Below are 13551 nucleotides of genomic sequence, written 5' to 3'. Positions count from 1 at the left end.
AACAGTCTATATATAATTAAATATTATTTGCAAATTATAAAAATCTAAAATAAATTGATAAATTAAAAAATATAAAATACTTAATTTTTTTAATAAATTGACAATATTACATGACCAACTGTGTCCCCTATGATTTGATCTCTTCCATGACTGTAGTTAATTAATACATATTTATATATTTGTGTAATTTTTTAGGCATAAGGATAACAATTTGGGCAAATATACAAGAGCCAAAGACGGCTTAACTTGAAAAGCCATTCAAAGCTGCTATGAAATAAAAACCATGCCTCCTTCAAGGCTCAATTACATTAACCTTCCATGGTCCGAGTTCATCTCATCACATAATCAATTGTTTACTTCGATCGTGTGAAGTTTAAAAACTGAAATAGGTAATGAAGGACGCGCAGAATATATCAAAGGAAACGCCCGAGAAGAACAATTAGACGTCAGGGTTCCCACTTCCCTGACACAAACATATAATCTTTCCTCTTAGCCTTCTCAAATTTAACAATTCCAACTGCTCATTCCTGAATATGCAGACAGTCAGATATCCACTGAAATATCCGCGACAGGCTTCTCTAAATAAATGACCGGAGTACTAAATCATACAACCATGATAAGATATGCAATCAGAAAATAACGGGTTAATTGGTCGTCTAATTGATAATCTAACAACAAACAATGTCAACTTGAAATAATGCACTGTTCATAAATCATGAGCAGTGTAACTCAACTCCTTAAATTCCACAAAACGCATGGTAAATTGTGTCTAATTCTAGAACCATATTACGAAGTGATGCATGAGAAAGACTGCAATCATGACCTCCCACACCAACCTGTACCAAGGAAGAATATAATGCCTGAAGCGCCAATGGAAATTTACCTCGTGAGAAGTGAAGCGAAAGGCAAAAGGCAAAGGGCAAGGGACACAGTTTTAATATATCTACTATCAGGTTCTTTAATAAAAATGACCTGTGCAACAAATTTTTGGAAAACCCAATCACGGGAAGCTGCACATTCATCGGGGTTGGGGACTCTAATGTGTCCTCCTCTAATATCCATTGTAATGCCCTAAGTTTTCAATTTTGTCTTTTATTTTTTCTTTGGATCATTGGATTTTACTTAAAATAAAAGACATTTGGATATTTTAAAGTCCCAAAATGGTGAAGATTTGTATTTTCTACAATTTTTTTTTTAAAATATTAGAATTATACCCTTTTATTTTTGAAAAATCATAAAAAATTATAAATATTCATCATTTTGGAACTTCAAGATATCCAAATGTCTCTTATTTTAAGTAAAATTCAATGATCCAAAGAAAAATAAAAAACAAAATTAGGAACTTGGAGCATTACAGTGAGCATTAGAGAAGAACACGTTAGAGGCGCCCAGCCCCACATTCATCACACTTTCATTACTGAACCTGACACCAAAAATAGAAACTATGAGCAAGAAGACAGCCATAAATCGAAGGAATGAGGTAATCCCCCACTCACGAAATCTGTCTCAATCACAAGTCATTATCACAGGCAAACATCAAAACAGAATTTACATCACAACAAATTAGTTTTTTAGTAATTCACTTCCATTAGAAACTTGGCCAACGCTAATATGAATATGAAGTCTCTAAAGTCCTCTAGCACAAGATACCATAAGTTAACAAGTGGATATCAATTGGCTGGCCAACTAATATTCAGGACAGAACTTTGAAACAAGTCATGGCTAACTGCGTTAGTCAACGTACCGCAAACCATCCACCTTACTTTCTGTCAACCACCACAAACCAGACTGTAGGTTAAGAATTTTATCATATACTTGAACAAGCCTGGAATCTCGAAGTGTGAAGCTGCTTTGTCCCAGAAAAACACAACTTGACTGAACAAAGTTCATAGCATGCTGATCAACCCCCTGACCAAGCCCATTATGAAGTTCCTGTTCAGCCATAAGTGGACACTTGGCTCCACTTCAGCACTTGTGCACCTCTCCTCCTGTACAACACAAGTGCAAATACAGGGGGAAATGATTATGCCATCCTCAAAGTTTCAACTACCACTACCATTATCGCTACCCATTACGAAGTGATCAACCCAAGTGTCCACTGCTATCAGTAAATACCTTGACTAATCTCCTTATTTCTACTTGTCAAAACAATTGAAGCATGAGTGTCTACACAAGAATTTCCTACCTCCTGACTGAAGCCAGTAAGGGGTACCCTAAGTAGAATAGAACCAAAACATGAAAACATGATGACAACAGAGATAATTATGTGCATCAAATCAATAAATAAAGTGGTAATATTGTCATAGTAAGAGACTAGTCATTGTCATCACCCAATATATACCTCGACTACATCTCCTTCTTTCCACTTCTAATTATGATTTATAATTATAATTAGTCATAAGGGGAGACATAAAAAGAATATGAACAGAATGAAAGCACAAGAAGATAACAAAATATAGATAACAACTGCATAGAACCAAAATATAAAGTGCAATAAGCTGCTACAGGTCAAAAGCTACAGTAACTGAATTCCCAATCAGCTAAAAGAAAATCATAGGCACGCAATATTTAAAGCTACACGCATTAGCAAATATCAAATAGTAAAGAGCATCTAGTATCTCTTGAAAAATACTACTTATTATAGACTAGGGAAACAGAACTGCAAGCTACTGGGATTCAAGCAACCCAACCAGTCCCAAAGTGTATTGACATTGAGCTTGGGCTACTCAATTGCTGCTGCGCAGAAGAATTCATGACGATCTCATAATTCAAGAGTGGAGAGGGGTCCAAGAGATGAAATTGATGATCCAGTTGAAAATTTATCTGTCAAAATTACTGCTGTTGGGCCTGCCGTGATTGTGCACTGCCATAGCTGCTGCCATAACCAACTTGCCCACCATGGGGACCATTTACCTGAGGAGTCCCATAATTTCCAGATGGCTGCGCAGGTTCAGATCTCCATGCAGCATTTCCATATCCTGAACTTCCATTTGCATCACCATAGCCACTTCCATTGTAGTTGCCACCACTTCCTTGTGGTTCATTTCCTCCTGGACCACTGGCATAGCTATTTGGGGCACTCCCAGAACGCCCACCAACAGCACCATATACGCCAGGGTTCCCATAAGAACTATCACTTCCACCATACCCACCATAACCACCATAACCATACCCTTGATTCCCATAACCAGCAGCCCCACTGGGTGATTGACTTGCAGGGGCTGCACCAGGACCGCCACCACCAGATCCAGCACCACCACCTGGAGCACCCCAAGCAGCAGCATTCCCATAGCCCATAGAACCATAACCAGAGGGAGCTTGAGCAGGCCATGAACTCCTTGGGGCACCGGGTGGACCACCAGCATAAGCAGCGTTAGGGATGTTGGGATTCCCATAAGTTGCACCAGCAGGTCCCCCATACCCAGTGCTTGCACCACCATAACTTCCATATCCGCCATAACCAATGCCATTATTAGCAGGACCATAACTGTACCCAGGAGCACTATATCCTGAAGACCCATAAGGTGGAAATCCACCTCCAGTGCTTGGAGGCTGCACATACCTACCAGAATCCATCCGACCATCATATGCATTTTGGTTGCCACCAGATGCCCCATACCCCTGATAGCCGCCGCCACCTCCTCCTACACCACCCATAGTACGGCCACTAGCACCAGGATTAGCATCCTTTGGAAGTGCACGCTTCACTTCTACTTGCTTACCATTTAAATCATGAAATGGTTTATGCAAAACCCTGTCAACTGCATCTTCAGAGTCAAATGAAATAAACCCAAATCCACGTGGCCGTCCAGTATTCTGGTCATACATGACCACTACATCAGTAACATGACCATAACCCTCAAAATACTGACGGAACTTTTCTTCAGTCAATGTAGGAGGCAACCCTCCAACAAATATTTTTTTGGTCCTGATATTTCCACCATTTCCTGAATTTCTATAAGAGTTGGGATTTCCTGCCCTGGAAGTGGCAGAAATTTGTTGATCCTCTCTGGAGAAGGCCTTCTTAGCATCCACCTGGAAATTAAAGAAGTTGGTAATAAGACATATAAATAATGACAAGAAAAATGTTTAACATCCAAGAGTTCAATAGAAAAATGAACAGTCTTTTAAAAGATATTAGAGTTAAGAAGCCAGAATGATGCAAAAAAAGGATATCGATTAGATCATCTACTATGAAAAAGAACCATTTAACATCCAATGAAATAACCAAATAAACTATGGTTTACATATCCAATAACTAAACACACTTAAACCAGGGGGAACATACAGATGTACTTAATTCTAGTCATATTCAACTCAGCACCAGTGGTTGATTAACTACTGTCTACTAGCTAAGCCAACAGGTCTAAAAAAAAAAAGACTCGGTGCTTGTTATTTGTGTACTGCACAGCACCCCCCACAACCTCCGAGCCTTTACTCAGGCCCATTTTATCAAGATAGTCAGCCATCAACAAAGAAGATTAGACCAATGATTATTACCAGTAAAGAGGTGACCCGTTTGAAATAACATCCAGGAAAAAGAAATTGTCAAGAGCGCATATAAACACATGGATTAAAATATACCATGAAAATCATTAGATTTGAAGACGAAGTTATCACTTAACAGACAAAAATAAAGATAAAATGCCGTCGACAAACAACAGAAATTTGGCACCAGCAGCAACAAATAGCACGACATGAGTTCCCGAGTAACGAAAAGCAAATTTAAAACAAAGAAAATGACCATCGCAAAAGAAACCAAACCCCAATAAAAGCCCCAATTTAGAGAAATTTAACAGTGATTTCAGCCATCCAAAGGGTTAGAGGAATACGAGATGAAACATAATTTCATATAGTGCACAAAGAGAGAATGGAGGGTTAATCCTTTCTCTCACCGTTCTGCCATCGATTTTGTGCTCTTCCTCGAGAACCCTATCGAGAATCGAAGGATCTGCGAACACAACAAACCCAAAGCCTCTGGGCTTCCCAGTGTTCTTCTCTCTCATAACGGAAGTGTGCAAGACATCACCGTAGTTGCTGAAATGATCTTTCAGCTTGTCCTCCGTCGTATCCCACGATATCCCACCAATAAAAAGCTTCCCTTGATCCGAATCCATTTCTCTCTCGCTCACCCTCCGGGTACTCTTCACTCTCTTTCTCCCTGCAAGCTAGTTTCTGAAGAAATTGATCGCAGGAATTTTAAGAAAAGTTGGGTTTTGGGATTGGGGAAGTAGAGGGCGGAAAGCAAGAGAGGGTTTGTGTGGCCGACGCGGTAAGAGAGTGAGCGAGGGAGGGCAAGTGAGAGATTCGATGGTCATCAAGTGCGAGAGGGGGTAAATGTTGTGTGCTTTGACAGCTCCAAGTATTCAATTTTGACGGATGAGATCCGTTAGCCCTCACCTGAGATGGTGGAAAATAAACGGATCCGATTTGGTGTGGCCTTGTTTCAGCTCTTCGCTACTCATTGGTCAAATAAATTAATATTATTTATGAGACAAAATTACAGTCCAACTAAAATTACCTCCGCCTCTGTTTCATTGTATTTATAGCTTTAGAATTTTTTTTCATTGTAGGTTTTAGATTTTAAAGCAGTACTTGACAACAATTTTCTTATTTATCTTTAGAAAAAAATTACTACTTATTATTAATGCTTTTAGAGACAAATTAAACGATGACATGTTTAGTAAAATATATCAAGTTTTTACAAATTTATTTTATTTTTTAATGTGAAATAATTTTATCTTTAAAAAAAAATCACTACTTATTATTAACGCTCTTAGAGACAAATTAAACGAGGACATGTTTAGTAAAACATATCAAGTTTTTACAAATTTATTTTATTTTTTAATGTGAAATAAATTTCAAAAAAAATTCTAATGATAAGTCATGTCATTAAATTATTAATAAAAACTTTAGGTAATAATTTTTTATTTTAAATTTATCCTTATGTATCCATTAAATATACTTAGAGACTTGATTGCTGATAAAGCACAATAATATCATACAATTTATATAATTAATCACATCTAACAAAGTAAGGCTTGTTGTTATTATTTATTTATTGTTGTATGTCCATTAAATATTAATAAGAAAAAGTATTTTATTAAAGTATGTATATTTAATAGAAAAAAAATTTAAAATTTGTTAAATTATTAGAAAGAGTTAATGAGTTATTAGATTTTTTTTAATTTTAATAAAACTTGTTGAGTAGTTATTAATAAGATGAGATTGAAGAAAATGGACGAATCTTTAGTAGACGTTATTATGAAAAGCAACGCCCCTTGATGGAAACAGGTCTTACTCGAAAAATATTATAAAAAAGAAAAAAGAAAAAACCGAGCCAGCGCCTGTTCAATGACATCCTTGCAAGGATGTTGAGACACATCACACCTAGTGACTAAATTAAAACCTTCCAAGCAATTAGTGAATAGGACATCAAGGTGCCCAGAAAGGCAGAGATAGCAAGCCAAATGTTGAATTAAGGGGAAATTGCTAAAAAGGACCACACATTGAAGTTATTTGAATCAAAAGACCACAGTTTTTCAAGTGAACTAAAGTCCTCGCTCTTCAAGTAATTTCTCATTCAATCTCAAGTTCACTTGAAAAAAACCTTAATCACTTTGCCCAGACAATTTTATTTTATCAGTTGGTCCTTCATAGCAATTTTTCTTTAAATAAATTAATCTCTGACATTTGCATGCGAGAGGAAACTTCCTTTTGGGCAGGTCTTATCAAAGTACACACGTGGCATGCAACATTTTGGGATACTTGGTTGTTTCCTTGTCACAAAACTAACTAGCAAAGTCATATAGTCCCCACAACGCAATTGTTATAAGTTCCTCTAAGGTTATAAGTCCTTTACATCCTCAATCACCTTCTCAGTGTGCGTATTCAAGTTACTTGGATTGACAAGTAATTTTTGCCATGTGCACTTATCCTTGAGCCAATATTTGAATTTAGCCAATAACCTATATATGTACTAATGGCTTGCAAATGCAAACCATGGTCTACAGGAAGTAAGTGATTAATTTTTTTTTACGCTGACTAATTTCCTGTCAATTTCGTAATCCTTTCGTCGAATTACTAATGTCTTGATTAATTATTCTTCTCTTGTTAGCTCCAAATATTAGCCGATCATTTAATAGGTATGTAAAAGGAAACGAGACCCAAAAAAAAAATCATTTGATAAAATAGTGGATGTTTTTTAAAAAAAGAAAACATAGTATCCACGACATTTAACACACACACATAGATATTGTAGACATTTAGTATGATTTTGTATTGACACATGAGCTTTATATGGGCTAGATGTACAATAGGGATCGTTACAGACGGTGGGCGAAGGCGAGAAAAATAGAGAGTAAAAAAGGAGAGGAGAGGAGTGGAGCCGCCGCAATTTGCAGCTGCAGATCTGAGACGAAAGCAGCTTGTCTCTACTCTTTTGTCCCCACTCTCACTCCTTCGTCTTCCTCTTCTCATTTTATTATTACATTCTCATGCGCCCACCGTATCACCCCAAAATCATTAATTGCCCAACGTTAACATTTTCGAACCTCTTTGGAGCCAAACGGCTTTCAAGTTTTAAACATCTCTCTCCCCCCGGATGGCCTGTGCTCGGGCCTGGGTCCGTTCAGATTCGGGTTCTCTCTTCTTATAAACAGCCTACAACGTCCTTCGCCCCCCTCCTCCACTTCCGTTAGACATGGGTTGTTTTCTCGCTTGCTTTGGCCTCTCCAAGAAGAGAAAGCGTCGAAAGACTCTCTACAAGGTTCTTGCTGCGCCTGGTCACCAGGTAACCCATTTTCTTTCATGTTATGGTCTTTCTCATTCCTGCTCTCATCTTTCTTTCTTTTATTATCCGTGTTTCCGATTTAGAACCATTTTCTCATTTCAGTTTGTTAATTCATCTTTTAAAAAGTAAGAACCATCTGGATTTTCTATTTTTCTTCATTTTGCAGAACTATGTAGCTCTGGACTCCTCTGTCATTGTAAATCTTGCGACCCCAGACAACTCTATCATCCCCTATTCTAATTTCAGGTCAGCATTCCCTCTCTCTTTCTTTCCCTTTTCTTCTCTCTGTGCGTGATAGTTTATTTATCTTGTTCTTGTTTTTGTTAGGGATGAATGTAAGGAGCAGGCCCGACCCAAGAGCAGGAAGAAAGTTAGTTTTAATTTGAATGTACAGATATATGAACCAAACCCCTATCAAATTTTGGAGAGTGATGAGGAAGAAGAAAATAAAAAGGATAATGGAGAAACGGAGAAAAGTAGCTCATCTTCTTCCATCTTGGGAGAAAACTCAGCAGCCTTGAATTACCCATCAAATTACAGATATTACAACTGCTTGGACAGCTGCAATGAGGATGATGAAATAGAAAATGAGGCATCTGATATTGATGCATATGATGACGAGGATGATGAGTTTGATGACGAAGATGGTTGGGATTGTGGCAACAGCAGCGGCAGTGAAGATGAAGATCGGTCGAAAGTTTACAAAACAAGCGCAGGAGAGAAACAATGCTCTGAGCCAATCTATTCTTTGGAAGAAGACAGGGAAAAGAGTCACATGCATTCTGTACTCAGACCTGTGGAGAACATTACTCAGTGGAAAGCAATCAAAGCACAGGTTGCATCAAACAAGCACAGGAGGAAGGAGAATGTTCCACTTGAACAAAAGACAAGCATCACACTACTTTCAGAACCAGGTTTCAATCTTCTAGAGTCAAATGTTTCCAAGCCTCTATTGACAGAAATTGCAGTTGATGCTAGTCTTTCAAATTGGTTAATTCCACCTTGTGTGTCTAAGACCACAATCCATTGTCAATGAGGGCCATGGCATCAGGATGAAAGATTTAGGATCTATTATTTCCATGGACTTTGACTTGACCGACCAATTTTTTAATTGGTGACCTTGAGGGATCTCATAGCACATGACAACAAAATTACTCCTCTTACTTGTGAAGACGCAAATACTAAAGGATCCTACAAATTTTGATTCTTGTACTGCTTACTATCTGGCTTGTCAGTCTGAGCTAGTTGGGGTGATTTTCATTTTATTTGTGTGTCTGATTCTTTAACTCTGCTTTGCTTTGTGAATGATAATGTTGTGATCATTAGATGGCCATATGTGTCTATTCATCTCTCTGTGTTTGTTTGTACGAGACATCGATCAAATGCAGCAATTCAATTACATAAGTTCTAAAATATTACATTCTGGACCTTCAGTAATTAGATATGGAATTTATCTTCTGCACAATTGCCTGCAGGCGTGATCTGTGTACAAATGAACTACAACACGATACATTTAAATTTGATTCTAAAAAGCAATACCAAGCAGAACATTGCTTCCCCCGATGATGTTTCCCGCTGAATCAAGCGTCAACTTATTTTCTAGCGAAAACTTAAATCCTAAGTTGCTTCCATCACAAAAAAAGACGCTCATGGAGGCCCGTTAGTTGATCAAAGGGGACCTATTGTAAATTATATGTTAATAAGTGGTCAAGTAAGACGCTCATGAAGATTTGTTTCACGTATTGACAAAAAATGATAAAAGCAAGCAAGAGGAATAATTACAAGGCAGTTGCTCTTTGACTAAATATATAATAATTTACACAAATTAGTGCACAACTCTTGCAGAATCACTATAAATAACTAAGCATGAAAGAGCTCATTTATTTTACGTGCATTTAAGCCGCATCACTGTCATCAATCATCATTGTCCAAAACCATCTTGCAGCAATTTATGCGTGTACTTTGATCTGCATAAGGAACTCACTCAATCTTCAACCTCGGAAATCATCTCAAACCCAAGTGAGATGAACTGGAACCAAATACTGATAATGAGAAGCCTCCAATCTTGGTTACTGGGCTGATGGTCGTAACGTATATTTCAACAACATGGGTGGCAAGAATGATTTCTTGATTGTCCAGCAGAATGTTCGAGACAGTTTATCTTGAGGATCTCTACATTATCATACAAATACAAGAATCTGAATCCTCATCCTCTGAGCCACTATCATCACTGCAGACACAATTGGGAGACCAGATATAATATAGATTTGAATATATCACAGATTAGGTCTATTACTCTATCATACTCAATTTTGCTTAGTACATTGACTTTGTATTATCAAATAATTTAAAGCTGCATCCCAGGTAAGCAAGAAAATTTCATATGCCACAATCCCCCCCTCCTCTGGAAAAAAGCTATTTAAGCAAAGGTTACAGTATATATAAGTTAGAACAACAAGCTTCAACGCGTTTAATTCCACCACCATACCTAAGAGCAGCTCCCTAATTTTGAAACATGCCTAAAATCCTTTGTCTGAACTCTAAACTGTACAAGGTCCATATAAAGTGAGTCCACGGTTTATACCAAAAGTTCTCAATTGGAATGAAGGTAGAACATGACTTCTAAGTTGTATCATCCCTTGTTATGAAACAAACAGCAATGGGTTCTCTACAATTACTAGCACTTTCTCCTCTAGTTTCTACAGAATGTAAGTTTCTCGATGCTGACAGCCGCAACTTGTTACCACATTTTCATAAATAAGCAATTAAAATTCACCAAAACATGGCATTAAAGTGCTTTTTATCAAAATGCCATCTTCCATGCCTCATGAAGCAGATAAATCAACCCTAAATCCTTTCTAATTCTAGGCTTTGGTTATACTTTGAAACCCAATTAGCACATCAAGCTTTTCTACCTTATCATCTCTTTCTAGAGTGGGCGGCAAGGATATAAATATTAAACAGAATTAACTCTTGTGAGCCCATATTCCAGCTTACTTCAGCACATTCCCATGTGCTCTTCTATACCAAGACATGAAATCTACAATTTTGTTTTCTTTTAACATAATTTCTTCTCTCATTCTTTGATGCTAGGGATTAAGTGAGAGGATTTCCCTCAATCATACATTCCTAAAAATAAAGGAAATTAAGAACAATATATAATTCAGTCATTCATCATGGCGTTGGACACTTGAACGAGGATACACTGAACACATGAGGCTTCTTCTTATAAAAGCACACATAAAAGATGCCTCAACTAACTAATGAACCTTTAGGTAGTTGCTTTAGAAAAGTGGCTCTACTCATGAACATCATATTTGAGAGCTAAAGCAAAAGAACAGGAGCTTAAAGAGGTATCTAAAAATCTCCTGTGCTAAGAACTAAATTATGCAGGCATCAAGCCCAAGCATCATCTTACAAGTATTTTACAGGTCCGCATAAAGTCTGAATCAATTCAACTTAAATATTTTTAACCTTGTCGAGATCACAGAAGCAAATGAGAAGCGTATACAGTTTCTTTTGGCGCACTCATCACATAAACCCCAAAAGAGAGTGGCACTTAACAAAGGACAAGGTATCCTCCATTTTTTCTTGAGAGAGAGAGAGAGAGAGAGAGAGCATTGAAACACAAGTGATGAAGCACTGACACCGTTCTGCAGCCCCTTTGGACACTGGAAAGAGATTAACCGCCAAAAAAGACACTTTTTTTTTTTAACATGATCAGAAGTACAATTCAAACATAGCACAGCGATGCTGTGCTTATGATATGAATATGAACCATGCTAAGCTGCTAACCAAAGCAAACTTGGTGGTAAAAAGTGGGAGGACTTTAAGTTGGCTTGATCACAATATTTCTTTTTTGAATGCAAGTTATGACATGACATAAACGGCAACTTGTAAGAGACAAGCTCCTAGTTCTCAAGAGACCTGAACAAAAGGTCAGCCGTCAGTTAAGCTGAGTTAGATATCAGAGAAAAAGCAAAAAACGTTAATAGTCTGCTCGTAAATAAATAGCCTAAAGATAAAAGAGGAGTGAGGGGGAAAAAAAGCAAGCTGGTTCAAAGCAACGAATCACGGAAATTGTCAGCGGTGGCAGGAAAGGCCAAAAGCCAAAAGAAGAACAGAAGGGCAACAGAAGAAAAGGATGACGAAATTTTTGCTGAGCCAAAAAGAAAACATTCGAGTAAATTCAGTGGATACAGAACAAAAAGCCACCGTCACTCATCTTGCAGAAAATAGACAGTACAGAATTAAGCGACCATCCCAAATCAGTTTCCTATTTCTAGCCCAACATGCGGCTTCAGACCCCAACACAGGCTAACAAGAGTTAGCAATGTATCATACTCTTGAAACTAAATTATGTTAATCCAAATCACTAATGATCATGACCATGAAAATGGTAAACAAAAAACTCTCCACACTTAATCAACTTTTTGCAGGAAAAAATGTTCATTTGGTGCAAAAGTTATCAAAATCATCCTACCATCGTAAAGAACCGATAAACATAAGTAGATTAACAGATATGTTACTGCTCCTGAATAGTTACAATTGAAGACATCAAAATAGGAGGACAAGGGGGAAAAGGCCAAAGGAACAATTGTTATGCTATAACCTAATTTATGGGTGTATTAATGAGGAAATTTACCTGGGTATAAATTCCAAAACCTCAACAAGTTTGTTTCCATTCCTGTCGTTCCACTGCACTTTCCGTCGGGTTTTATCCGACTTCCTTGAAAGCCCTCCTCTACGTGGCGGCAACAATGAATGCGAATCGCTGTCGTCTTCTCCATTAGTTCGATCCTCAACCTTTTCAGCATCCACAGAAGCCACAGGCTTATTCACGCAGCCGTTAGGATCCTCGGCATCCGTATCCATCAACAGTTATACTCTTCCAGATAAGTCCACCGCGATACAGGCGGACCCAATCAGCAAATCCTGGGCTTTGAAAGATCCTAATTGCCTAGAAATCACGTACTCGATCCCGAATCACTAGAAACTCAGAGTCTGGGAGCGTTTAAGGCATCATTTAGCAGGGGTCAACGCTTTCTCCATGATTTAGTTATGTGTTGAAGCAGAGAAGAACTGAGAGAAAACAATCAAGAGGGAAAAAGAGAAGAAAAATCCCAGACTACGGCTGGGCTTCAGCAGCTCTGAGAGAAAATCTTAGTGTCAAGAGGAAGTGGAAGTTCATTATTTTCGGAGAAAAAGACGGGAAAATCTTTTCTCGTCGCAAAGCAACAGCCCACCAGAACCGAAATTGAACCATGAACAGCTAATAAAGAAGCGAAAGGAACAGAACCGATCGCCCAGTTGGTTTTATTTAAAAAAAAAAGATTATAAAAAAGAAAAAAAAAATTAGGCTCGCAAAATGGTTGCCGAATAAGAGCATAATTTAAAGCTCCAAGAATTTATTATTAAATTAATGGCCCGAACTTATTCCAATCGGGCGGTAGAAATTCAAAGGGAAGATAAGGTGATCTTGAAATCGGAATTGTGGGCTTGTGGCACGTTCGTTAATCTCGTTAAGCCGTGACAGGTTGTCATGTGAGATATTGACACGTCACATACGCCGGAATATGTTTCCCCATTGTAACTAAATAAAATTGACAAGATCGGCAATTGGGATCACGAGAAAGTGTAGATAAAATGATATAATTAAAATGCGTACTAGGAGATGAATATAATACAAGTGTATCCAAGCATATTGAGTACTAATATAGTAAGGTACTAAACAGAAGTATAAATTAAGTAACGCGTTT

The 13551-nt window shown here is 37.7% G+C and overlaps 3 protein-coding genes across 7 annotated transcripts; 1 reads left to right on the top strand and 2 right to left on the bottom strand.

Annotated features, from left to right (window-relative positions):
* Positions 1 to 226: 226 nt before the first annotated feature.
* On the bottom strand, positions 227 to 5321 carry LOC129308290 (heterogeneous nuclear ribonucleoprotein 1-like). 3 transcript variants are annotated; one of them, XR_008592580.1, is made up of 4 exons: positions 4896 to 5321; positions 2691 to 4035; positions 1745 to 1988; positions 227 to 527 (listed from the first exon to the last, which is right to left on the bottom strand). XR_008592580.1 is itself a non-coding variant. In XM_054949360.1 (2 exons), the coding sequence occupies exons 1-2, from the start codon at positions 5115 to 5117 to the stop codon at positions 2833 to 2835; spliced, it is 1425 nt and encodes a 474-aa protein (XP_054805335.1). In that variant the 5' UTR covers positions 5118 to 5321; the 3' UTR covers positions 2447 to 2832. The 3 variants fall into 3 exon arrangements, 1 of the variants encoding a protein (XP_054805335.1); XR_008592579.1 differs by lacking the exon at positions 227 to 527 and having other exon boundaries at positions 1464 to 1988; XM_054949360.1 differs by lacking the exons at positions 227 to 527; positions 1745 to 1988 and having other exon boundaries at positions 2447 to 4035.
* A 2056-nt stretch (positions 5322 to 7377) lies between these two features.
* On the top strand, positions 7378 to 9210 carry LOC129309337 (uncharacterized). The gene is made up of 3 exons (XM_054950885.1): positions 7378 to 7792; positions 7959 to 8038; positions 8120 to 9210. The coding sequence occupies exons 1-3, from the start codon at positions 7703 to 7705 to the stop codon at positions 8826 to 8828; spliced, it is 879 nt and encodes a 292-aa protein (XP_054806860.1). The 5' UTR covers positions 7378 to 7702; the 3' UTR covers positions 8829 to 9210.
* A 246-nt stretch (positions 9211 to 9456) lies between these two features.
* Positions 9457 to 13102, bottom strand: LOC129309338 (uncharacterized). Of its 3 annotated transcripts, none has more exons than XM_054950886.1 (2): positions 12438 to 13102; positions 9457 to 9964 (listed from the first exon to the last, which is right to left on the bottom strand). In XM_054950886.1, the coding sequence occupies exons 1-2, from the start codon at positions 12665 to 12667 to the stop codon at positions 9862 to 9864; spliced, it is 333 nt and encodes a 110-aa protein (XP_054806861.1). In that variant the 5' UTR covers positions 12668 to 13102; the 3' UTR covers positions 9457 to 9861. The 3 variants fall into 3 exon arrangements, with proteins under 3 accessions (XP_054806861.1, XP_054806862.1, XP_054806863.1); XM_054950887.1 differs by having other exon boundaries at positions 9457 to 10022; positions 12438 to 13088; XM_054950888.1 differs by lacking the exon at positions 9457 to 9964 and adding an exon at positions 10029 to 11719.
* Positions 13103 to 13551: the final 449 nt, after the last annotated feature.

Source organism: Prosopis cineraria, unplaced genomic scaffold (genome assembly GCF_029017545.1).
Source record: "Prosopis cineraria cultivar Desert tree isolate PC_DT_omini unplaced genomic scaffold, ASM2901754v1 PC4, whole genome shotgun sequence".
Classification (NCBI taxonomy): Eukaryota; Viridiplantae; Streptophyta; class Magnoliopsida; order Fabales; family Fabaceae; genus Prosopis; species Prosopis cineraria.
This window is presented reverse-complemented; position numbering and strand designations above follow the sequence as displayed.